Genomic DNA, 23,281 nt, shown 5'->3' on the forward strand with positions numbered 1-23,281 from the left:
TAATAAACTGCATGACGGTTGATATTTTTTTTTTATTTCTATGTGCAATATAAGAAAGACGACGATAACTTCAGAATTCTGAACATTGAGAGTCAGAGAGTTCGTTTGAAATCAGCAATTATTGATTATTGCGTATTGCACTCAATCTTATCATAAGAATAAATGTTTTTTCGTTTTCTCGTTATATTTCACGCTCTCTATACGCCTTTGTGGCATGAACACATTTTTATTAGAAACTTTAATATGTCTGAACGACTGTAGTATATTTCAATCTTATTTTATATTATTTTCTTCCAATGTACGAGATATATATTACTGTTACATAACATAATAATTCTCAAAACGAGTCACGGTCTTAAGTACATCAATTACATTTCAGCGAGTAATGAAATATATCATAAATTATAAGATAAATTATAAATATACATAGATCTACTTCTTTCCTAATCATAGAGGAAATTCTCATTCACTATTATCACGACAATAATATTCATTTCGATTTATCAAACATCAAGTATAATTAAAGACTTTTTTAAAAGCAAGAAAAAAAAATTACTTGATTTAATACACTGAATAAAAATAACGATTTAGAGATTGAAAGACTTAATTGTAACTAAATTGTAACGATTTCTCGTACGTCTTGTAATTGAGCAATGCTGTTCGCTAGATTAATAAAGTTTGTACATTGTTACGCTCATAGCAAACGTAATATCGTGAATATGCGTATATTATACTATCTTGTTGAGCTGAATGCTTGAAACATCACGATGGAGAGCTTGGAAACAAGATGGAGATTCTTAAACACGTCTCTGACTTTATCACTGTCTCTGACGAATATGCTTTTAACATTTGTAGCTATGAGAGAGCAGCATGATCCGGAATTGCCAAATCCTCCGTATCTTCCTCGTTATCACTGCTTAGAGATAAATGCTCTCTTAAAACAAGTGAACGCATTTGCTCTAGAACTTGATGCAAAGATTCTGATCTTTGATCTATCCTATCGTTTAGAGGTGTAGCATCGCCACTCGCCGTCCCACCTGCAGGTGTTTGCGGTGTATTGCTAGGTGGTATGGGGGTATTTGTTCCATCTCCTGTACCTGTAAGCACAAAAGTCTTTGTATTTGATGAAAAACATATAATTACGATTCTTATATTTGTGGTTACAATGAACTTTCATAATAATAATGACATATAACAGTTTTTATAATCAGAATATAACAGAATAATTTTATTGTTTATATTATCACTTCGTACCCATACTATCACTCGCAGGACTAGCTGGACGTTCTGCGCCTCTTATCTCTCTCACAATTTCCTCATCTTGTACATTGAGCCGTAACCCAGCAACACCTTTCCTTGGAACATTGTACAGATCCCTTTTAATTCTTCTTCGTCTAGAAGGATCGTTTCTACGCAACTGTAGCATAGAGCCGAAATCGGCAATATAAAGAAATCCTGCAATTAGTAGCTCACAATTTCTTCTGCCCTGCTTATATGCCGTTTCTAACTCGATACTCGTCCGCTCATCATATTGCCACCAACCTGCAAGAATTCGTTTAAAAATCTATCACGTTCCATTTCGTGGAAAAAATAGCAAACCAAGTATCTCTCATTTGCATATATGAATAAATTTAAAACATAATAAATAGTAAAATCATTGTTGGGAAAATATAGAAAAAATTCTTTTGGATGTAGAATACTATTTTATTATGTGAAGATATATGCATCTTTTTCTGTATTCTGTAGAATAAACATCATTTATGCAGTACATATTATAGCAATTAATCCATCAATAATGACTTCGTTCAATTAGCCTTTTTATAAGGTACCTTTAATATATAAGCATCTTTCTCTCACGTGTCATACAAATATCTACAAATCTATAAATCATATATAATATTCTTACTTATGGGATGCTTTATTATAATTGTAATTGTTATGATAATGTAAGATGCAATATATAATTTTTGCACACTGTAAATAGATATATCCATATTCAATATGTTACGCCATTAATTATTAATTTGGTTTTAACAGTATTTTCATTTTATCAGGTAGTAGTTGGTCATATTTATATAAATGTTATGATACACCCGAGATACCCTTGCATGGAGCATCTTTACTATCGCGTTTAATATTGCGTTTGTAACGTGGATTATACTTTCTATATTGACACTTGTTCTCAAAGTCAATTACATAAAGCATGCCACAGATCAAAAGTTCGCATTGTGCATCCCCTAGTTTGTAAATAGTCTCCAGATCTTTGTTTGTCCTTGGATCATATTTCCACCAACCTAAGAAGGGGTAGGATATCAACTAATATGCGTCCATATACAAATGTTTTTAAAGACACTGCAAGTTATTGCTAATAGAAAACATATGAATATGCATATAGAGAAAATACTTATGAATATTTAATAATTTTAATATATATAAATATGGAAAAAAGAATATCTAACAAAATACTCATAAATTTTAAATGTTGATTACAAAATGTAATTATTGTTTAATACAATACTTTACCATTTCGACCTTCATAGAACCATTGGTACTCTTCTTCTGAATGTTCTGATTCTTTTTGTGTTTCTTCAATCTCTACCAACTGAGGCCTTTCAAGGAAATCTGGTGGAATCTCTTGACGGCACATTGGACAGCGTTTACTTTGATTTGCAACACCCTTTACACACAGGTAGCAATATATATGACTACAGGGTAATCTTGCTGGATGAATGCAAGGCTGTAGACATACTGCACATTCTGGCACAGTAGTACGACCTAAAGAAATAATGAACAGAATTACAAATTTCTATATGTATGACCGGAACTGAAATAGTAGCAAAATTTGTTGCTTGAAACAAATACATTATATTAATTACATATTAAGTATTAAGTATTTACATATTAAGTATATTCAAACATATACTTAATCAAATAATTTACACTCACACATATATACATATAATCAAATGATTCATTATAAAATCTTACCTTCCTTTTCCTCAGCATCCTTGTCTTTTTCCTTAAGCGTACCACCGGATTTCTCCGGTATATTAAGTTTTGCTTGTGCCATTTTGCGATTAAACTGATTGCAGCTTTATTAATAAATCGTTTTCAATTTAACTAGTAAACAGCAACAAACGTCTTGTCCATAGACGCCACTCGCCATAGTCGACCATGTTGCTTGTTGTGGCGTGTGTGCGATTCTCACTTGCGATAGTTTCCATGTAACAGCGCGGCATTCGTCGATAATTTAACTGTTTGGTAAGACATTTACAACAGGTTACAGTATTAAGTTGATATAATTTGATAAGTCTCGAATAATTGAAAAGTATAATACCGTTATCGTTCTTTATATTCTCTCTAACTTTTTTTAACCTTATTTTGCTTGCCGTTTTTTTAATAATTTAGATATCGATAGATATCGTGCTGCAGAATGCGATAGCGATTGGTCTCGCATGCACTGCTTTTTGAGTGAAGTTATCACAGTGTCTCTCGAGATCGGACACAATTGGTCTGCTCTTTTTAGCTGCACTGCGGAACTAGTGCAATAAGTTAGAATGAGACAACTATATTTTTTCTCGCTTTAGCTTATTGCACCAGTTCAGTAGTACAGCTGAAAAGAACAGACCAAATATTGCGATTCTCGAATCGTTAAAGCGCTAAGTTCGCGGGATACAATTTCGTTCGCACGTATTCAGTATCCTCGCAGAAATAATTCCGATTTTTATCAATATTTTTCGGTCTCCTTCAAATTATTGATATACAAAAGAAACAAGATATTATGCGACGACTGATGTGAGTATAGAATGACTATTTGAAGATGAAAATAATTAGTTATTTCATATAGGAGAATGCAACGCCTCCAACGATCATTTCAACGTTATAATAGAATTCGAAGTACATTTCTCGATCCATTTATCTTACATATTATTTTAACTATTTTGTTTTCTTTCGTCAAAATAATACACGACATATTGAATATAACATGTTCTATCTGTCGATGGCTTCTCAGAAAGACTGCTTTGGACGAGATCTTGGATCAAATCGTTGGTAATGTGGAAGATATGATCTGATCGTCTCCATGAGTCAAACACACCCACACGCATGCATAACAAGGTATGTTCAGCAGTAATTATAACTGAGAAGCAATTTTACATGTGAATTTTATTAGAAATCTTTATTCGTACAACTGATTATTAAATATCCTTACAAGGCAATCTCTTCCCTGTTGTAGCAATTAACTTCTTTTATTCTATCTTTATATATCATGCATTAAGGCTGTTTGGTATGTTGACATTTATAAAGAGTTGTCCCTTGTTTTCTTACAACAAAGGAATTGAGCTATACTAATTGTGTAACTGAGAAGATATGTTTCTTAAGTATTATAAAATTTGAATGTAAACATACCAGGCAGCATTAATGTATTGCATGTACAAGGCAGTCATACGTAGTAACTTAAAAATCACGACGCTACACAAAAGATTGATTAAACCTTGACTAGGATAAAGAATAGGCGTCGTGACTTAGCTTGAAACTTACTGTCGTGTCCACGTATTATTTCAATCGTCACTTTAATTTTGTTTGGAATTGATAAAATCTTGAGGGATAAGGAAACAGAATTTATATATATATAGGATATGTATATATATATATATATATATATATGTGTATATATATATATATATCCTCAATTATATATACTCTTCAAGGATGCAAAATACATATGAAATTAAAAATTTTATAATATAATATGAGAAGAAAGATATTAAGAATTATCTTATATACTCAGAAATAATTATTTTTACAAAAAACTCTCATTCTATGAAGAGAAACATTTGAGCACGACAGATTCTTAGGTCTATTGTTGCAAAAAAAATATCGGATTTGTCATAATTACTAATTATCTTGCTAAGCTCATTATCACGTCTAAGATCATCTTTATTAGCAATAATGCATTATTGCGGATGAAATTCGCCGATTGCGATTTTGATCCAAACGAATCTTGATGAAATTGTAAATATTATTAACACGAGCCTTTCGAGAAACGGATGACTCTGTAATAATGAGAGATGAATTGAAACCGGAAAATTTCGAATGTGTTAAGTGCAAAGGGAAATATTAAATAAACATATATTTTTCCTTTTTAGAAATATTTTTAATAAATAAAGCATTTGGAATCTGCTCTAGTATGTGTGAAATTATCCTGAGAAAAATTTATTGTTTTGGCACTCAACACGTTCGAGACTTTTCGTTCTCGATCGGGAAATACGATTCGTCGTTGTCCTAAGGATTCTTGCGTGGTCACTTAGGGCAAAGTACGGACGATCCACGATCAATCTAACGACAGCACCGATTCGATAGAGGATCTATTCTTCGATGGTAACCTCGGACCTCCGAGATAACTCAGTGGATTGCCGAATGTTCGTTGGCCATCCGGTAGAAAGATAGGAAACAGATTGAAGATCATCGGCTTGTTTCGTTCTAAAAGATAACAAAATAGTGTTCGTAATTAAGCCTTTAATTGAAATCGCGTATATTTGGATGTTAACGAGGAAAACTTTTATTACATCTTTTATTATATCGAGAAATAATTTTTCTCAAATTTTAATTTAGATTTCTTGGCATTTATGATCGATCATTAGCATGATTAATGTTAATTGTCAATACAGAAATTAATATGCTTCATACAATACCATTATTAATACACTGATTATTATTAATGCAAATTATTTAACTTCAATATTCATTATATCGTTTCAAGTATACCATTAGAATTTCTGTCATTAAACAACCGTAATACTTCTCTTTGTTTCTTCTGATATCTATTACTGACCTACGGAGGAATTTCCTTGCATCTTTGATTGTCGTCCAGTATCTTTGTTGATAGGCGCCTAAATAGAGCGAAAGATTATTTAAAAATTCTCAATCTCTCGCCGTAATTCATGCGACGTATCGCGATGGGCATAGGCATCATTTTTCAAGACGAAACTAAAGATTTATTTTACATTCCTGGTTAGTACGTATATGTAGCAAGTACGCTTAGGCACTTTGAATAGGCTTATTTTATAAAAATCAGATTCCCTGCTTGCTCAAAGCGTGCATATGATGAGGCGATGTTCTCATGGCATCAACAATGTCTTCGTTGAATGTTTTTAAATCGACGATTAACCTGGGAATGGTTGCACCGCAACAACTTATATTAGACATTTATTCAAGAAAATACTAATGTACAATAGTATTTTAATTCTTGATTTATCTTCTATAGACCTAGAATCAATCAAACATTTTAATCTCCCGTTAGGAATTCGATAAAATTCTTTTTGTTAATTAAACATACATAATAAAGTATTATCAGCAGATCATGCACATGCTTGCCTGACAGAGAAGAAATAATTTATTGCACAAAATACACTATTTTCACTAACGATTTGTGAATTGTGTCTTGTGAGTGCAAATCCAATCTTTCAAATTGTTTATCCATTCCCAGGTTAAGATAAAAAGGGTTTCATTGTGAGAGAAAGACGGTGAGCTTGCGAGAAAAAGCTTGGCAGTATGGGAAAGGCGTGAGACGGTCACGACGATGCAACAGACATAAATCGATGGAAAAAATTTTTATATTTCCTCTGTCACACTTTTCGTATATATATAACATGCTATAAAATTTGTTTCGAGGCTCATGATTTAATGTCTAGCGGTTATGTCATATCAGAAAAACGTAATGTTCCGCGGGATGCACCATCGCGTTTATATCGTGCAAAAAGTATATTCGAATATATAACGCATCTCTTTGACTAGCTGTGCTATTGTGAGCGTGCTAATCTAACGTGCACATCAAAGTCAAAATGCCTTTGCACAATAAAGTCAAAATGCCTTGCCTTCGAAATGCAAAATATATAAATATATACATATATATATATATATATAATGTAATCTTTCCTGTATTTTGGTAATGATTTTTTTATATTTGTATTTATTTAATTTTCAATTCGTCTGATCGCGTTTGATTCACAATAGCATCGCCGTAAGCAGTTTCTTGTTAATTGCCAATGCATCCAACGCATCGGAAGCAGATTCGGATGCGTTATACCGTAGATATAAATTGCGTCTCACGATAAGAGATTGTAAGGGAAACGAAAGGCTGTGGAGATGCAGGTCAAGATGCGATTGTCGAGCTTAATGTTCGTTTATATTATTATCTATCATTCGACAACCCGTACCTCTATAGTTCGATATCCGACGTTTTCGTTTCATCGGGTTTTAAAATGGAGTCTAACGGTATAACACTCTCGTCGACACTCGTCTTAGACCAGTTTCTGTGCTGAAAGTATGGCGCCTTGTATTAACGACTGGATTTTCGTGATAGCGCCAATATTCGCCGAGTGATATGATTTTCCTAAATGCTTCGTGAATTTCTCCGCATGATTACCTTGATCGCCACCAAAAAGCATACAAACGCCACACTCGCTTTGTACAATTGCACGAAGCAGCGAAGTCAAACTAAATCAACTCGCAGGTGTACACAGAACGAGCCACACAATTGTTGTGCGTTTACGTATTAAAAATATAAAGTTTCAATATATATGAAATTTATGATATATTTGGCAGAGATAACTTTGTAATTAGGTAATTGGATAGTCCGTCTGTAGCGTACACCGCGATGATTGATGATAAATCTATGCAGTGAATTTGTTTTCGATGTGTCGATTGCGTGGTATCAGATACAACGGTGTTGTTAAAACATACAGTATTGCTGCTATAAATCAACATATTTCTTGCGGATGAGAATATGTGGCTTATATCTCGAAGATGACTTTGTGCTATCTTATCTCGGGACGCTCGTTGTAAGTTTACTTTTATCTCGTTATCGTTTCCGTAATTATGGATATTCAATTATTATATAGGCACTCTAGAGTTTTTAAATAATACTTAACTTGAACTAAGTACGTGTAGCCTTGTCTAAAGCTAATCAATACTGACGTATACTGACGACATGCTACGTAATAAGGCAAATACGAGTGCTTGATTACGTGCTAATTTCAGTTAAGAATACACTATTCTAATATATTTCTCTGACCCCAAGAGGCTATTGCGAGCCAAAGTTTGGGGTAAACGAACGAGCTATATAAGGACTCGTATAAGTACATAAAATATCGTACGCGACAGTTGAAATTAATATTGTTATAATTTCGCGATTCGTTACGGATGTACGGAACGTGCCATTTTGCCGTTCGATTTTTTTAATGACGAATTTCTATCATTTTAGACGAAGAATGTAATTTTTATACGATCAACTAAAGAACAACAGATGCCCAATTCGCAATTTTATAAGCCTAAGTGAAATATTCGAAATTTTGCATCAGTTACTTGTGGCATTTAGTAGTTCGTAAATCTTTCTACGTAATTCCATCATATTTTAACCATGTCATCCAAAACTTATGCCCATAACAGAATGGTTATACTTTATCTTGAGATTTCAATGTGCACGTCACCTGTCGCGTATAATGATTGTCACTGAAATATGATCGCTTCGCACGATATTTACAAAATAATACGAGCGAACGATCACTTTTTGAGCGTACATATTATTGTCGTCAGTCGATCTAATCACTTAGCCTAAGCAGGGGTAGATAAAAATCGGTAATTTCGTCGAGTTGAAAGATATCGATGTTACAGATGTGCGATGGTCGGTGAAACTTTTTTCGCACATGTTTCTTGTGACGAGCTCTACGAAATTCTACCAATTTCGATCTTTAATCCTGAGAGTGATACACAAACGTCGACGTAGCGCCCGTGCTTTGCGATTGACTCACTTTGTCACCAGTCGCTGGTCGATCAACCTCGCAGTGACCTTCTCGGGTTGAACTATTTCGCGCGACTTTCTGAATTTTATCGGCGCGCTCAGGTCGAGACTCATCGGCCTCTTCGGCGTGTCCTTCGTGATGTTATTTGTCCTAGGTATTATGCGCTCGGTTTTGATTTCATTGAGGCCCGTCACGGAGAAGTTCGTCTCGAGAAGGCCCTGCGAGTCAACCGCGTCCAGCTCGTCAGTCAAGGAGGCTCTCCTTAGCGCGTTTCTTACCGGCCTAACGAGAAGCTCGCCGTCATGATCGTTACTCTCGTCCTCTTCCTCCTCCTGTTGCTGTTTATTTTGCGGTTGATCCTTGGATTTATCCGCATCTGATTCTGATTCCGGTTCCGGTTCCGGTTCCGGTTCCGGCTCTGGTTCCGGTTCTGGCTCTTGCGTCTCCTCTTCCTCTTCTTCTTCTTCTTCTTCCTCGCGCTCTTCCAACTCTGGTTCCTCTCTCAGATCTTCCATCGACTGTGGGGGAAAAATAGAATGAGGGATAATTTTTTGAACTACGATATCCAAAGTATTGCTACGTTTATTTAGCATTGCGAGAAAAGCGCGGTTTTGTGAGGTCTTGAAAATTGCATTTGACTTTGGGCTTGAAATGACAATGAGAATTTGAGAGCACTGTCGATTAGATCAGGTACTTGTACATTTTTCCATAAAGCAATATCGATGTACTTATGACAAATTGTGAAGTTAGACAAAGCAAGATGGGAAGAGTTCGAAGGAGAAGCGATTCAATCGATTCGTTTTCGTTCAGTGTGTTTAATGAGAAATGCGTCTCATAATGTATATGAATGTGTTAGGTATGAAATGATAGCGAAACCGGCTAGTGCATGCAAAAGCTCTGCAAGCTCGACAAAGCTGAACGTGCATTTTTTACGAAAAAAAGAAAAAATCTTTACGAATGGATTCGGTTTCGCAGGTTTAGTGACGATGCCTGTATTTACCCCTAGGAGCTCCTTTTTCTCTGGCTCTTCGTCCGCTGCAATGCACACAAAATTACATAACGTTAATTCTCAACGAGCAGCGTATAGACGTCTCTAAAGAAAATGACATTCACGTGCAGAGATTCTCACTCGTCATTTTATGAAACGTTTAAGTATGAGACACGATATTTCCATTTTCAACAAACTTTATGTAACATAATAACGACAAATGACGTAATCTTGAAAATAGTAACAAGATGGATGAGGAAGAGCTTGACGAATTTCTGCTTGTCCGATTTACATGAGAAATCAGCTGTTTTACAACTTACGTTGTAACATCGATTTTTAAATCGAAATTTAACAGTAAGAAATTTCTTTCGTTCCATCGATTTTCCTACCTACCTAGATGGGAGATAGAATAAATTCGAGTACCTTTTATGTGAACCTTTTTATCGTTCATTAAGTCCTTCGGCTCCGTATTCGGCAGTGGCTTGTATTCCTTCGCGCTGGGCACTTTCACATGAGTCCCGTTCGGCCTCTTGTCGTCGTCTATCACATTCTTGAAGCCGACTGTCTTCACGCCGGCGGCAGCTACCAGGGACTCCGTATACTGCGGTTGCCACCGTTGCGAACCAGAAGCGACCGCAGTGGTCGGTGGTGTTCCCGTAGTCGCGGTGCGACGTCGTTGACGGTCCTTCCGTGCGCTTCGCCATACCTCGTAAATGCAGCCGATCACTGCGGCCACGAAGACGCAGCACAGAGCTATGAAGATGTATGTTCCTGCACCCTGCTCTTCCTGAGTGGCGCCCGAGTATTGCGACTTGTACAGGATCCTTTCCGGTGGGTCCTCCACCCATGCTCGATCACGACCCTTTAACAAATGTTACTCTAACTTCTCTCGGACGTGGTAGAAATACGCAACCAAGAAATTAATTGTATTGTAAAGTCAGAGATAGTCGATGGGAAGAATTACGTAACGTAAAACCGATAATTAGCTGATTTCTGATTTCAACTGAATTTCTTACCACACTATCGTTCCTAGACGGCTCGAGGCCATGAGGTTGAGCATGAAAGACCGCGCATTGGGCGCTTCTAACGCCGGCGGGTATCGTCGCTCTGACCGTTTCGCTGCCTTGTTTCGTAAAAAGCATATATTCCTCCAACGGTTTCATACCGGCGCCGCCGTTGATTGATATCACTACGTCTGCGAGAAGAGCGTAATCGTAAATTGAAATTCGCTCAAACAGACGATTAGACGTCTCGTCGCTTCGACACATTCAGTATAGTACAAAAGACACTCACTGCTGAGGCAGCCGGTATATCCCTTGTAGGCGCTGAATCGCGGGTCAGTGGTGTTCAGTCCGCCAAGTTGGATCTCCGTGGCACCCGGAGTTTCAGAGTCCTCGTCTCCTAAGCTTAGTATTGGTATAGGCAGTAATGGCACAGGTTCGCGGTCGATCTGAAATTGTACGATATTATCCAGAATAGTTCTCACGAGGTATGTGGAGATATCGAGATAAGGAGAAATCGCAGGAGACGAACCAAGAGGGTGGATGTGTTATTGTCGCGATCGTAGTAGACGCTGTGACGTGCACCGTTGAGGAAGTTTCGGTCGTTGAGACGCACTCCGTAAGCTGAGCCTTCTCGATCCTCCTCGAAGATAAGCTGTCCCTCAGATGTCAAGGCCACCAGTAAGTAGTAGCTCCTTCTGGAAAAAAGTTCTTCGAAAGACATCCAGGACTCCAGGCGTCAATGACAATTGTATGTCGAGCACGAGGATTAAGTACGATATTAAGATCGATGCTTTACTTGTTGTCGGTCTGTACCAGCAGCAACGCGGTAGTTCGTTGTCGTAATTCATTCGTCGAGAATGCCAGCTGAACTTTCACCTGGTTTATCTCGCCCTCCAGCTCGAACTCTCGCTGAAGAACACTCTCCCCGCTGAAGTCTGCACCCTTTTCTGTGACAGATAATTTTTACGTTAGAGTTACCGGAGAAAATGCTGTGTTACTTCGGCGGATTTTCTGTAGAAGAAAGACTGAATTGAAGGTGTTATGAGATCGTTTGATCTTCTCTCTCTCTCTCCCTCTCTCTCTCTCTCTCTCTCTCTCTCTTTCTTTTAATACAACGAACAGCTTTGGAACGACTCACCATCGGCGCAATGTTCGCCAAAATAAGATGTCAGTTCGCAGTTGCAGGAGGACTCTTGCCTGCCAAAATCCTCCGTGCAAATTCCCAAATTTTTGCAAGGCATCGCGTCGCATTTCATCTGACAATTCGGCAGAACGCCTTTGCTGCCTTCGTGATTCGCTTCGCTGGCTAAGTTTGGTAGGTCGACGAGGTACTCGCCTATCATAAGCCCACGTAAGCAGCCGATATAACCTTGAATTAAGGCGCCTTCCTTTCCGACTCTTAGTAGATTGTCAGGATCGAATCCTCCTAAATTTACCTAAATCAAAACGTCGTTAATCGTCACTTTTGAGAGAGAAGATAAAATTAGATTTTCGATATTAGATACCATAAATAATTTCTGAAATATTTTTTTCGTTTTATCCAAGCGTTGCTTGGATTTTTAATTTGAAGTAAGAAGTAGTATTTTTTTTTTTACTGAAAGACGTACCTGAAAATAGTCAGTCGGCGGCGCCGGCGGTCGCTGCGGTGCCAAAACCTCTTTCTCCGGGTTGGTCCACGGTTTGTTCGAGTATGTGTCAAGCAGTACAGGCGTCGCGTTCAACGTGACGTTATATTCGTTAACGTGTAGCGTGGTCCAGTTCTCGCCCCGAATTATAGCGATCTGCACCGAGATTCCCGTGTTGACATCTGACAAAAACGAGTTATCCCATTCTAAATTCTAATACGCATATTGCGCGAATGAATATGATATCGACGTACTTGGATTCTCCACGGTGATATTCATGATCTCATTGCCGGTGTTAAAGAGGTATACGATATTGGTGCCGTTCGAGACGTAAAGATGCACGAAGTTGTTCAGGTGATCGTTCGCGTAGAGTATCAGGGAATGCGTGTCGTAAGTTCTCAGATTGATCAGAATATTTTCTAACAGCATGCTTTTCAGCAGCATCCTCTCCTCGTTGTCGTCTGATCCGAAGTAATTCTTTTTCAAGAACGCTCCGGGTGAAGTAAACGTCAGAGCTTTGTTGTTGATGTCTAAACTCGAAAATGGCAATTGAGATCAGTGAGATGATCAATCAGTCGTCGCGTGCAAAATTAATCCATTCAAAGAGGTTATTCATTTACTTGTCTCGCAATAAGTGCCTAAGTGTGCCCATTGATTCTCGCACACGCACTCGAAGTTGCTCCACAGTTCGACGCACCTGGCGCCGTTCTGGCACTTGTTAGGTTGACACGAAGGCTTGCAGTCCTTGATGATTTCCGACAGATGTACCGACATGTAGCTGTGAATATCTAATATCTCTCCGTTCACAACGAGACCGCGAAAGCAACCGATGAGGCCTTGTCGAACAGAGGAGGTCTTCAGGTGTTCTCTAAAAATGTTGAAGTCGTCGTTAAAGATCATCGTTTGTCGTAAGCGATGAATTCATTACGAAAATCGGAAGTTACTTACGCAGTAGCGCCGCCGATGAACATCGAACCTTCGAAAGGCCCGAATTCCTCCTCGGGCAACAGATCTACCATCTGGAAGTCGGTATTGATCATGAATCGTACGTGATAGTCGTTGTAGTCGATCCAGATCTTCTGCCATTCACCGTTGTTCAGCTTGCGCCGACTCTTCACTTCCAGTTCGCGAATAGTGCCAGTGTTCAGGGTGAAATTGAAGGTCAATCGATACTCGGATGTCAACGCGACCATGAAGGAAGGATAATTGTTTCGGATAGGTGGCTGATACAAAAGGATAGCTTTCTCGCCCGTTGTTCTGAAGCTGAAAGCTATGTCGCCCTTTCTCCAGCCTGGCACTTCGATGTACGATTGCGATGTAGTGAATGTTACCACGTACTTTTGCGTGTCTAGAAATCATCATTAGTTGATTCGATCAATTTTGTCGTTACCTCGAGAAATTTGGCTTTCCCAAAAGTCTAATAACGCGACTCATTATATAAAATAATACTTAATACAAGCACACACACACACACATACACACACAGTTGTCCTAAAAATATCTCATCATATCCATCGTTTAATCATGTAAAAAATCATGCTTATTGCCAGTAGCATGCTTTTCTTCCTCAACGTACTTGTTTCCACGCACTCCAGTGGACCTAAGGTGATACGTCCGCGAGCGTCTTCCTCGAGATCTCTCTGCTGCAAGAATACCATCCCGGTGATGCCCAAGGAGTCGGGTGTCTCGTAGTATCCTTCGTCCGATAGCCATTTCCCAGCATTTCCGGTGGAGACATCGCAGTTACAGCTCAAGTTGGGACTCACGCATGTTCTGTTCACTAAAGCGAAATTAATAAATATTTAGTAAATAACATCCTCTTTGAGGCCTCCGGTTAAGTTTGTGAACGTAGATCTTTGTAAGAGCTGTTGCATCGCGAATTCGTTTGAAAAGAAACTTACTTCCACAAGGGCAGGACCCACGATTGACGTTCCCGATGTAATCGACGGTGGTGCCCTTTGATCCTAAAAACCACGTGGCGCTGTGCAACTCCAAGGGCGCCTTGTAACAGTCGTACTTCACGTACTGACTGCAATACAGCGAATGTGAGATCAGCTCTTGAAGCATCTCCGCGGTGAACTGTCTGTACTTGATGCTGAAGGAGAAGTCGCTCTCGATGATGGATCTGACGTCCACTTGAGAGGGCAGATTGTGCTCGACGATCGTCTTAGTTGAGTCCTCGATTGACTGAAACTCGCACTTTACCAAGGCAGGCGGAAACCGACCGTTCCCGTCGATGTCGATTTTGTAAACGTCGTCCTGCGTATATCCCAGGAGGGCCAGTTCTTCGCAGGTTTTCCTGTATTGTGCTAAAAGCAGGATTATGTGTAATGTTTACAAATCGTATAGAAAGAAAGGAACGTCTTGAACATACTTTTCATTATTTCAATTCCTTTTTTATAGGTTATTATAGGTAATCGTGTCGTTAATTATGTGCGGCGATCGCAATTCGTCTTACCGAAGTGACAATTCTTCCCGATGTATCCAGTATCCGTGCAGTCGCACGTGATTCTATCCTCCTTGACCGAGCATTTACCGCCGTGTTCGCAAGTGTTCGGCCTTTTGCACGGGTCCACGAACTGACAGTTGTCCAAAGCTACTTCTCCGATCACCCTCTCGGTGTTGATCACGTATCTAGGTTCGATTCTTTGATCGTTCACTCGTATCTCACGCATACATCCCACCAGACCTGAAACGCAAGGAAGAAGGAAATAAGAAGCATAAAAGATTCTTTCTCTTTCTTTCATGTTTTTCATAAATTAAAAAAAAAATCTTCGACTTACCAGCGTTACTTTTACCACTCCCTATAATAACCTTATCGCCTAACTCGAATGTCATCGCGAAGAGTTTGCTCTGCTTGTTCCTGTAATCGACTAAGATACTGAGCTCGCCCTTCGTGTAATTAAGTTCCACTGCGTGCCAAGAAGTGTTGTAGGGCGGAAATTTCACTGCCGCCGACACCGTGATGTTCTCCGTCACGATCGGCAGCAAATGGAAACGGATTTCGTCGTTCACTTGACGGAGCTATAATGCGATACGAAAACAGTCGCGATTTTCTCTCTTTCTCTTTCTTTTTCTCTGAAGCAGCCGTGAAATACGTAAAATAGCAATTTGAAAAATCACCTCCCAATAGCCAAGTCCGCGATTGCTCTTTACTTCTCCCGAAGCGACGACAGCGATCGGCTTCGAGCTCTTGAAGTCGAAGTTCAGTTTCAGCGAATCGGTTCGCTCGATGGGCCACCAAATGTGACTTCCCGCGAAAGGATACGTTATCGGGATGACTTCGACGTCAGCTTCGTAGTACTCGGGTTCTAGAACGCCGATGTAGTGCACCATGGGATTGGAGCGTTTCAATTCGTATATAATTGATTTGTCGTTGAAGAACACGTACTTCAAGGATCCTGGAAAAATATAAAATCGTATTAGTTAAGCGATAGAATTTTGTCGACCAAAGCTTGTTACAGTGATTAGAATCAATCAAGTAGTTTCGTTTCACACAACCTGCAAAGTTATTATGTGACAGAAGACCCTTCTTCTTGTGGAGTTCCGGTCCACCGCCGATGTATATCTCGGGATCGATGATCATATTGTAATTTTCTCCCGGCACTTCTAGCACTTTCACCTCTTCATCCAAACTGACGAAAACGACAGATCCGTTGTGAAAAATGGTCAAGTTGTTCCAATGATCGGATGTGACATAATCGCCCAACATGGTAGAGATCTTCGAGTTGTGCCCGAAATCGAGCTCAACGTAGACTGATCCGTTTATGATCGAAGCTGCGAAGTAATGCGGCGTGCCATCGATCTCGCCGGAAGCGTAAAACAGCGCCGAATCGTCCCATTTTGTCTGAAAGTAGATTTGCCGTTTCACAAACGTCAGATATAGAATTGCGGCCCAAAAAAGAAATAGCTAAAATCTTAGCTTTTGTATGTATCATCGGAAAGCGGAGGATAAATGTACAACTTTGACGGACCTTTGCAAATTACAAATCGCAATTTAGAGTCCTCATTAACAAGGACGTCTTTTTTTTCCTATGTAGTGGTTTCTTGCCCAACAGATATAATTTTGACTTAATTGATTTTTAATACATCCGTAACACAGGCATATTCGCGGGGTAACCATAATTGAGTATTCAATGTGCAGCGAATTTCATCTGCACAATAGAGTCCGTTTCGATATAATCCGGATGGTAGAACTCGATACTCTCTCTAGGAATTTCCACGGTGAATTTGTCGTCATAGAAATTGGTCGATAGGTAAAAGCAGCTGCTCGTAAAAGCACAAAGTGCGTCGTCCCCCCCCCCCAACTTTGTCAAAGAGATGCGTCTCAGGCATAATGAATCAATGGGCCTATACAACAGCGAAAGGAACGCCGACCCCATTACAATGAACGCGGTGGTCAAATACCTTAAAAGCGAGGCTGATCCTGTTGACAGACGAGTGAACACGATCCTTCCAATCGTACACGCGGAAGGACACGTACGACGAACCTCTTAGCGTCAGTATCGTTGCGGCTGAAAAATGATTTTACGTTACGAACTCCCCATTAGTATTACATGATACGTTCGAATACGTTTAGGCACGCATGCGGTCATTATCATTTTATTGATGGGCTAATGTACTTCTAGACGTTGTTTCTACGTACAATTACATTCCTCTAATAACGGTACTTCAGAGTTTCCTAGAAAAGTTTTCTGTTCGTATTTTTTCGAACATCTTTTTTTAATTTTTACAATCGACAGATTCGATTTTAAATTCCGGGAAAATAAATATATTCATTTAAAATATATATAAATAAGTTAAAAATTTAAAAAGAGTTTAATTTTGTTAAAAACAAAAATATTAAATATTAAATTAAATATTAAATATTTATAATATATAATATTATTTATTTTATTATTTTAATATTAAATATTAAATTGTGTGTGAGAGAGAGAGAGAGAGAGAGAGAGAGAGAGAGAGAGAGAGAGAGAGAGAGAGAGAGAGAGAGAGAGAGAGAGAGAGAGAGAGAGAGAGAGAGAGAGAGAGAGAGAGAGGGAAAGAGAGAGGGGGAGGGAGGGAGGGAGGGAGGGAGGGAGGGAGGGAGAGAGAGAGAGAGAGAGTGAGAGAGAGAGAGAGAGAGAGAGAGAAGAAGAGTGTGAGAGAGAGTATGAGAGAGAATAATAAGCTAAATGGCGCGCGCATAGCGCGCGCTTGTAGTGTTCTAGTATATATAAATAAGTTAAAAATTTAAAAAGAGTTTAATTTTGTTAAAAACAAAAATATTAATATTAAGCTCAATTATTTTACGTACTGTACACATCGCAACGTTCACCCTCGTACTTCGTCCCGAAGCAGTCGCACGTTAGGCTGTTGTAATGATTCACACATTGATTGGGAACGAAGCATAAGTTCTCCCGTGTTCTGCATCTACAAGTTTAGGATAAAATTAAATATTCCATTTTTCCCCCGGTTAATTTACCGGCTCAAATTTCTTTGAAAAGGAAAACTCACTTATCGATACAGCCTTCCTTAACATTCTCATGCTTAGTCGCGATTAACGGTCGAATGGGTAGTAAGTCGCTGGCAGATTTTCCGGAACTCAGAACCATATCTCTGATGCAGCCGACGAAGGACTCTATTATGTATTTTACCCCGTGTAATCGTTCTTCGGAGCTCAGTCCTGCGAAGGCAGATGAAGAGAGAAAGATAAGGATGCTAAAAAATCTCTGGATGTTTAACGAAAAATTTGGCTTACCTCCGATTAGAACTACAGAAGCTAACTCTTCGGACACGCCATAATTCACGACACGTTCCAAGACTTTTAGAGTAGTCTCGGCTTGTTTATCGTCGACTCTGGCGATTAACTTCGCTCCGTGCACATCGATCCTGACGAGAACGCTGTGCCATTCGTCCCTGTTGAGACCTTCGCCGACTGTCAAACTGGTCGATTGTTTACCGAATACGTGAACAACTTTTAGCTGACCCTTTTCCACTATCACGTACAGAGCATAAGGGTCGAGACTTTCCGGGCGATCTTTGACGCTGTGATAGACTAGCAAACCGTGCGGAAGTTTTGTACGGAACTTGAATGATATCTCGCGGCACAATCTGTCAAATAATGTCAACGCGTACAATTGCACGTTATGTATAAGTGATAATCATATCATTATTTATTGAGTGAATATTGAATGAAGTCACGTAAATATTACCAGACACTTCAATGTTGCCGTTTGTTTACCTCAGTTGAAAAGTTTTGATGCCAGGACCATCGAGCTGGATGAAAGTATTACTTTGTGCGAACATGAACGTCTTCTCGTGGCCTGATTCCATGAAAGTTAACTCCTTCGACAGAAAAAGAAGTAGAAGTAATCCTGGTTTGCGCAAGACGTGACGTACTTATGCAAGCTATAAGGTTTTACCTTTCCTCGTTTGTGCTTCGGCACCGGCGGCTTCGTCGGCTTCGGGGGTGTGAAAGTCGGCCGCGGTGTGCTGGAAGTTGTCGGAGGTGTTGTGCTGCTTGTCGTGGTGCTCGTTGTCACGAATACGCCACCCTTTGTTATGAGAGGCGGTAGTGTATCTAGAAACGGTTGATGAATTTGTAATATTTCCCCTTGACTGTCGTCAAGCGTTATCAAAATACGAGCTTTTTCATCACATATTTCGTAAGAGAAAATTGATTCAGTAGAATTGTTTTATAGTTAGTAGATAAGTCGCGAATAATTTATAAGCAGATTCGTAAATTATTTTTTGGATTTCAACTTCTCTGTATCTTACGGTCGGCACCGCCGATGCAATAATGAAGACATTCAGCTTCCGAATTAAATCGATTCTCATTTCCGAGGCAGCCACCGTAAGAGAACGTTCGGCATTTCCCCTCGGCCTTGTTGAAGGTCCACTTATTAACGTAGTGATTACAAGGTCCAGGTTCTGTCTTGACGAGACACCTGTCCGGTAGAATTCTCTTGGTTGTGATAAGAATCTCCGTTTCTTCAACCGTGTCCGTTTTTGGCGAATCTGTCCGATTCGCCGGCATCTTTACGACTATGTTCAGTAAGACAAGGATCCCGAGGATCCTCTTGTCGCAGTGGATCATTGTCCCTCATTCGCTGGAAAAAGAATGAAATTTTTACGTTGAAAGATTTAGCCAGATCCATGCTTGAATACGAAGGTAAATCTTTGCCTAAAGCCAGAATAGATAAAATACATTAGAAACATCCCACTTTATATCCAAGTTACGAAAACCAATGAGGATCCCGAATGAAACTGAGACAAATCTCAAATTAGATTTGTTCCGCATTATTTGCAGGAAAAATTTCGCACAAAACACGACCGCTCAGCTGGTCTTTTTCCTCACTCGGAACGTTTTTCCGTCGTTCTAAGCGGTACCATCGATTCAATCGGATGAGGTAGGATTAGGATCCCGATTGGGATCAGACGCGCTTTCATACTCGAGGACTGCCTCACCTCGGGCACTTTTTACGATTCAAGCCACGTGGACACCCACGCTCCTTTCCATAAAGCGCACGAGAAGCCAACGTTGTCCTTCCGGCGTGTCTTACTCGCTCGCGCGACACTCCGGAGCCTACCCCGATGATCCGCAGATGCATTTTTGCGATTGCAGCTGCCGCTTTCGGATTTACGACTTCCCTTCGTATCGCGGGTAGGCACGACCGGACTCGTATGAATGATGCAACGAGGTGCACATTCGATGCGGCCGGTTAAGCTGACGCTACCGTTCCGATACGATCTCTTATTTTTCTCATCCCCAAGTATCTCCCGCTCGGATCTGAGCGTCCGGTAGAGCCAAGGGTGGCGTCTGAGCGTGTGCCTTCGCACTTTCAATGGGCTTCATACATGCAACGCGATCCATCCGATATACGCGCTCGTGATAATAACGTAACATGGACGAGACGTCGACGACGGGAGCGGTCGTTGTGTGACGACGATGCGTAATCCGACCGCAGACATCGGTCGTTTCCTCGAACACCCTCGGAGTATCGTAAGCTCCTGCAATTATCTCTTTCACGAGGTCAATTGAGTTTGATCTACGAAAGAAAGACGACGCGTCGCGTTCGCCCGCCGCGAATAATCGGCTCTGCCCTTACGCTTCCTGTCGGATACGCCGGTCCTAACGCGATTTCTCAGGAACGCACCTTCACGATGAACTCTCCTCCGTTCTTCTTCGAATGTCTGAGGTCTGAGCGTTTCATCGAGCCCGGCGCAGCTCATTATACGACGAAGTCAAGCATGGCTGCGTTAGAAGCTAACGCACTTTTCACGCGCCACATTCGGCGGGTTGTCTCGCTTCAAATTTATACGCGCAATCCGTTCTGGATACTTTACGCAAATCATCGTGCCGGTCTCGATGCAGTTATGCTTTAACGCGCGTCCGCCGCAAAATTGGACTCCTCCTCGTCGTTCCGCAATTTATCGGGCCGGTAAATAGCGCACCTCCGACTCGGACTTGGACGTTCGTCGAAGCAAGACGCATGCAGCGACCTTGACGGATAACGAGGATCGCAGGAAAAGAGTCTCGCGGCCGCGGCGTGGACCTTCGCGGGAAATCGCGGGAAATTACGATTATCGCGAGCGACCATCGCGGAACCGGGAAAGAGACCGTTCCTTGTCGTATCTTGATCGTAACGTCCTCGTCGCGATGACCAATGTCGAGTTCGTTCTCTCTCACACTCTCTCTTTCACTCACACTCTCTCTCTCTCTCTTTCTCTCTCTGTCTCTCTCTCTCTCTCTCTCTCTCTCTCTCTCTCTCTCTCTCTCTCTCTCTCTCTCTCTCTCTCTCTCTCTCTCTGTCTGTCTCTGTCTCTTTCTCTCTCACGGTGCCTTGCCGTGTATGGGCTTCGCGCAACGCCCCAGTTAATTAGGAGACGAGTCTATCGTACGTCATCTGAAATTTCATGCCGTCGCGAGGAATCTCGCGACCGCGAAGACACATCAACACCGTTGCGCGACAGCGTCCGAACGCAGCCGCTTTCGATCGCGTAAAATATGCCGAGTGTCCGAGGATAATCGATTCCTGATATTAGTACGAGATATTAACCTGTAGCAACAAAAATATCACTTCTTCAGGAACACGTACGATATCTAAGAATACATATATATATATATATATATATATATATATAATGTTTTACTTTCTCTAAATAAATTATACATATTCGTGCTCTTCTTTGTAATTTAGCATTTTGGTCGACAATGCCGGAAGCATTCCGTTGCCCCTGGTTTATCATGAATTCAAATCTAAAAAATGAATCGGGACTGATCTATCTGCCTTCATTTATAATTCGGAGCAAGCGAACGCGGTCGCAGTACATGAGTCGGCATCGTGCTCGAAAGTGACGCGGCGTTCGCAAGTCGAGCATTGATCTTCGTGGCTCCGATCGCGATTCAACTTTTCACTTACTAGTCAGGGTAATTCGTACGGTCGGAAGAAGAAAGATTCCGAGCGATGCGACTCGTTCGTAGACCGCGCGATTTCCCAACGGCACGACGGCCCGGGCCATCGCGGTCCCGTTGAGGACGTCGCGAGGTCCACGAGCACCGGCGGCTATCCGCTCCTGTGCGCCGGCTTTTTAAACTCCAGCGGGCTCCGCGTCGAGCACACGAATCTGCGTACCTTTGCGCGTCGTGGTCCAGATGAGATCGCGGCTCGTACGCGGGGCAGGATGTGACGTCAGAAGGCCCCCGCCAAGCACCGTCCGACGGCGGCTGCGAGTCAATTGTCTTCTTTCACACTGACACACTGGCCAAATCCCCGCATCGACACGCCGGTCACACGTATTCGCGCGCACGCACACACGTGCACACCGACGCACTCGAGACTCGCGCGCGTACGCGTCTCCTCCTCCTCCTCCTCCTTCTCCTCCTCCTCCTCCTCCTCCTCCTCCTCCTCCTCCTCCTCCTCCTCCGCGTCCTCTTCCTCCTCCGACTCTTGCTATTGCTGCTGCTACTGCTGCTGCTGCTGCTGTTGCTTGCAGCAAGTAGACACTAATTTATTAATGCCACTCCGACCACTGCTCTCCGTTACTCATCACGGTTTATTGACTTTCATTGCGATCTCGTCTCGCGCCACACTCTAACGTTTCTTCGCTCTTTTCCTCCCCATACGACGAGGCCGGCGCAACCACTCGTTTCCTCTTTTTCTCCGTGCTCGCGAGTGCCGCGGTTATGCGAGCGCCGACGGCACGGTCGTCGATCATCCGCCAATCGATCCGCCGTCCCGTCGTCTTCCACAAAGTGTTATTTCTTTCGGATCCTTCCTTCTTAGGTGCCTAGACTTTTTCCGAGGCTGTTACAAGAGCGACGATGAAGATGAACGTCTGCACGGTGAATTTGTCTAGCAGGTAGCGCAGCTTTCACGGGGAATATCGAGCGATAATCCTGCACCTGGATGTGACAAAACGGACACTGTATTAGCGAAATGTGATAATGAATTGTCGTTGTTATTATGGGAGAAGGTCCTGACGAAATGTCAATGTTCTGCAATTGTATTTTTTTTTAGGATCTCTCGTGTAGGATCGATTTTATTTACGTTACGACGAGCGCGTAGATTTACGTTGCCGTATGAAGGTTAGAAAGCATATCCCATTTATTAAGAAATCACTATTCTTGCTACATAATAATGCAATACACGAATAACAATAGATGGATATATCACGGTAGAGACACGTGGGAGCGGCAGTTTTCGATCACTCCGATAGCGGCGAACGGATATTTTTCGCGGGTAGTTTCTACTTAAGCCTTCCGGCGATTAGTGTCGCGAAAGCTTTTACAGGGTGGTCTCAAGGCGGCGCGTACTTTCCGACGTGAGAAAGGGGCCGTTGAGTCGAATCGATAGGGTGTGCAGCAAATAATAGTCCGTGGGT

At 41.1% G+C, this 23,281-nt stretch overlaps 3 protein-coding genes across 10 annotated transcripts in view; 1 reads left to right on the plus strand and 2 right to left on the minus strand.

Moving 5' to 3' along the window:
• Positions 1 to 12: 12 nt before the first annotated feature.
• Positions 13 to 3,460, minus strand: Rnf146 (Ring finger protein 146). The gene is made up of 5 exons (XM_011155044.3): positions 3,338 to 3,460; positions 2,989 to 3,254; positions 2,524 to 2,775; positions 1,255 to 1,542; positions 13 to 1,097 (listed from the first exon to the last, which is right to left on the minus strand). Exons 2-5 carry the CDS (start codon positions 3,068 to 3,070, stop codon positions 856 to 858), a joined length of 864 nt encoding a protein of 287 aa, XP_011153346.1. The 5' UTR covers positions 3,071 to 3,254; positions 3,338 to 3,460; the 3' UTR covers positions 13 to 855.
• Positions 3,461 to 4,034: 574 nt separating this feature from the next.
• Positions 4,035 to 23,281, plus strand: part of RhoGEF64C (Rho guanine nucleotide exchange factor at 64C) — a 106,130-nt gene continuing 86,883 nt past the window's right edge. Inside the window, exon 1 of the mRNA XM_025298502.1 lies at positions 4,035 to 4,116. The gene's annotated coding sequence lies outside the window, so the exon portion shown is untranslated. The remainder of the gene's footprint in view (positions 4,117 to 23,281) is intronic.
• axo (axotactin) lies at positions 4,702 to 22,247 on the minus strand. 8 transcript variants are annotated; one of them, XM_019845190.2, is made up of 28 exons: positions 22,033 to 22,247; positions 19,175 to 19,506; positions 18,820 to 18,977; positions 18,639 to 18,742; positions 18,156 to 18,508; positions 17,912 to 18,080; positions 17,712 to 17,827; positions 16,826 to 16,932; positions 15,920 to 16,265; positions 15,542 to 15,819; positions 15,202 to 15,442; positions 14,877 to 15,107; positions 14,320 to 14,727; positions 13,995 to 14,198; positions 13,367 to 13,766; positions 13,039 to 13,286; positions 12,673 to 12,948; positions 12,401 to 12,600; positions 11,932 to 12,229; positions 11,590 to 11,740; positions 11,323 to 11,485; positions 11,083 to 11,239; positions 10,806 to 10,984; positions 10,213 to 10,651; positions 9,757 to 9,836; positions 9,080 to 9,319; positions 5,834 to 5,891; positions 4,703 to 5,481 (listed from the first exon to the last, which is right to left on the minus strand). In XM_019845190.2, the coding sequence occupies exons 2-28, from the start codon at positions 19,491 to 19,493 to the stop codon at positions 5,333 to 5,335; spliced, it is 6,072 nt and encodes a 2,023-aa protein (XP_019700749.2). In that variant the 5' UTR covers positions 19,494 to 19,506; positions 22,033 to 22,247; the 3' UTR covers positions 4,703 to 5,332. The 8 variants fall into 8 exon arrangements, 7 of the variants coding, with proteins under 7 accessions (XP_019700742.2, XP_019700747.2, XP_019700749.2 ...); XM_025298498.1 differs by having other exon boundaries at positions 11,323 to 11,488; XR_003112858.1 differs by adding an exon at positions 7,218 to 7,318 and having other exon boundaries at positions 5,380 to 5,481; positions 11,323 to 11,488; positions 17,912 to 18,508.

Source organism: Harpegnathos saltator, unplaced genomic scaffold (genome assembly GCF_003227715.2).
Source record: "Harpegnathos saltator strain DR-91 unplaced genomic scaffold, Hsal_v8.6 scaffold223, whole genome shotgun sequence".
Taxonomy (NCBI): domain Eukaryota; kingdom Metazoa; phylum Arthropoda; class Insecta; order Hymenoptera; family Formicidae; genus Harpegnathos; species Harpegnathos saltator.

Bases quoted from the DNA above. Each gene is read 5' to 3' on its own strand.
- Rnf146 (XM_011155044.3), bottom strand. From the start codon at position 3,070: ATGGCACAAGCAAAACTTAATATACCGGAGAAATCCGGTGGTACGCTT. The intron at 2,776-2,988 runs GTAAGATTTTAT...TTATTTCTTTAG, and splicing joins GGATGCTGAGGAAAAGGAAG to GTCGTACTACTGTGCCAGAA. The intron at 1,543-2,523 runs GTAAAGTATTGT...GAATTCTTGCAG, and splicing joins GTTCTATGAAGGTCGAAATG to GTTGGTGGCAATATGATGAG.
- axo (XM_019845188.2), bottom strand. From the start codon at position 19,493: ATGATCCACTGCGACAAGAGGATCCTCGGGATCCTTGTCTTACTGAAC. The intron at 10,652-10,805 runs GTAAGAAATTCA...CATTTGTTAAAG, and splicing joins CGTCTAGGAACGATAGTGTG to GGTCGTGATCGAGCATGGGT. The intron at 9,320-9,756 runs GTAAAGATTTTT...TTTCCCCCACAG, and splicing joins CTGCGAAACCGAATCCATTC to TCGATGGAAGATCTGAGAGA.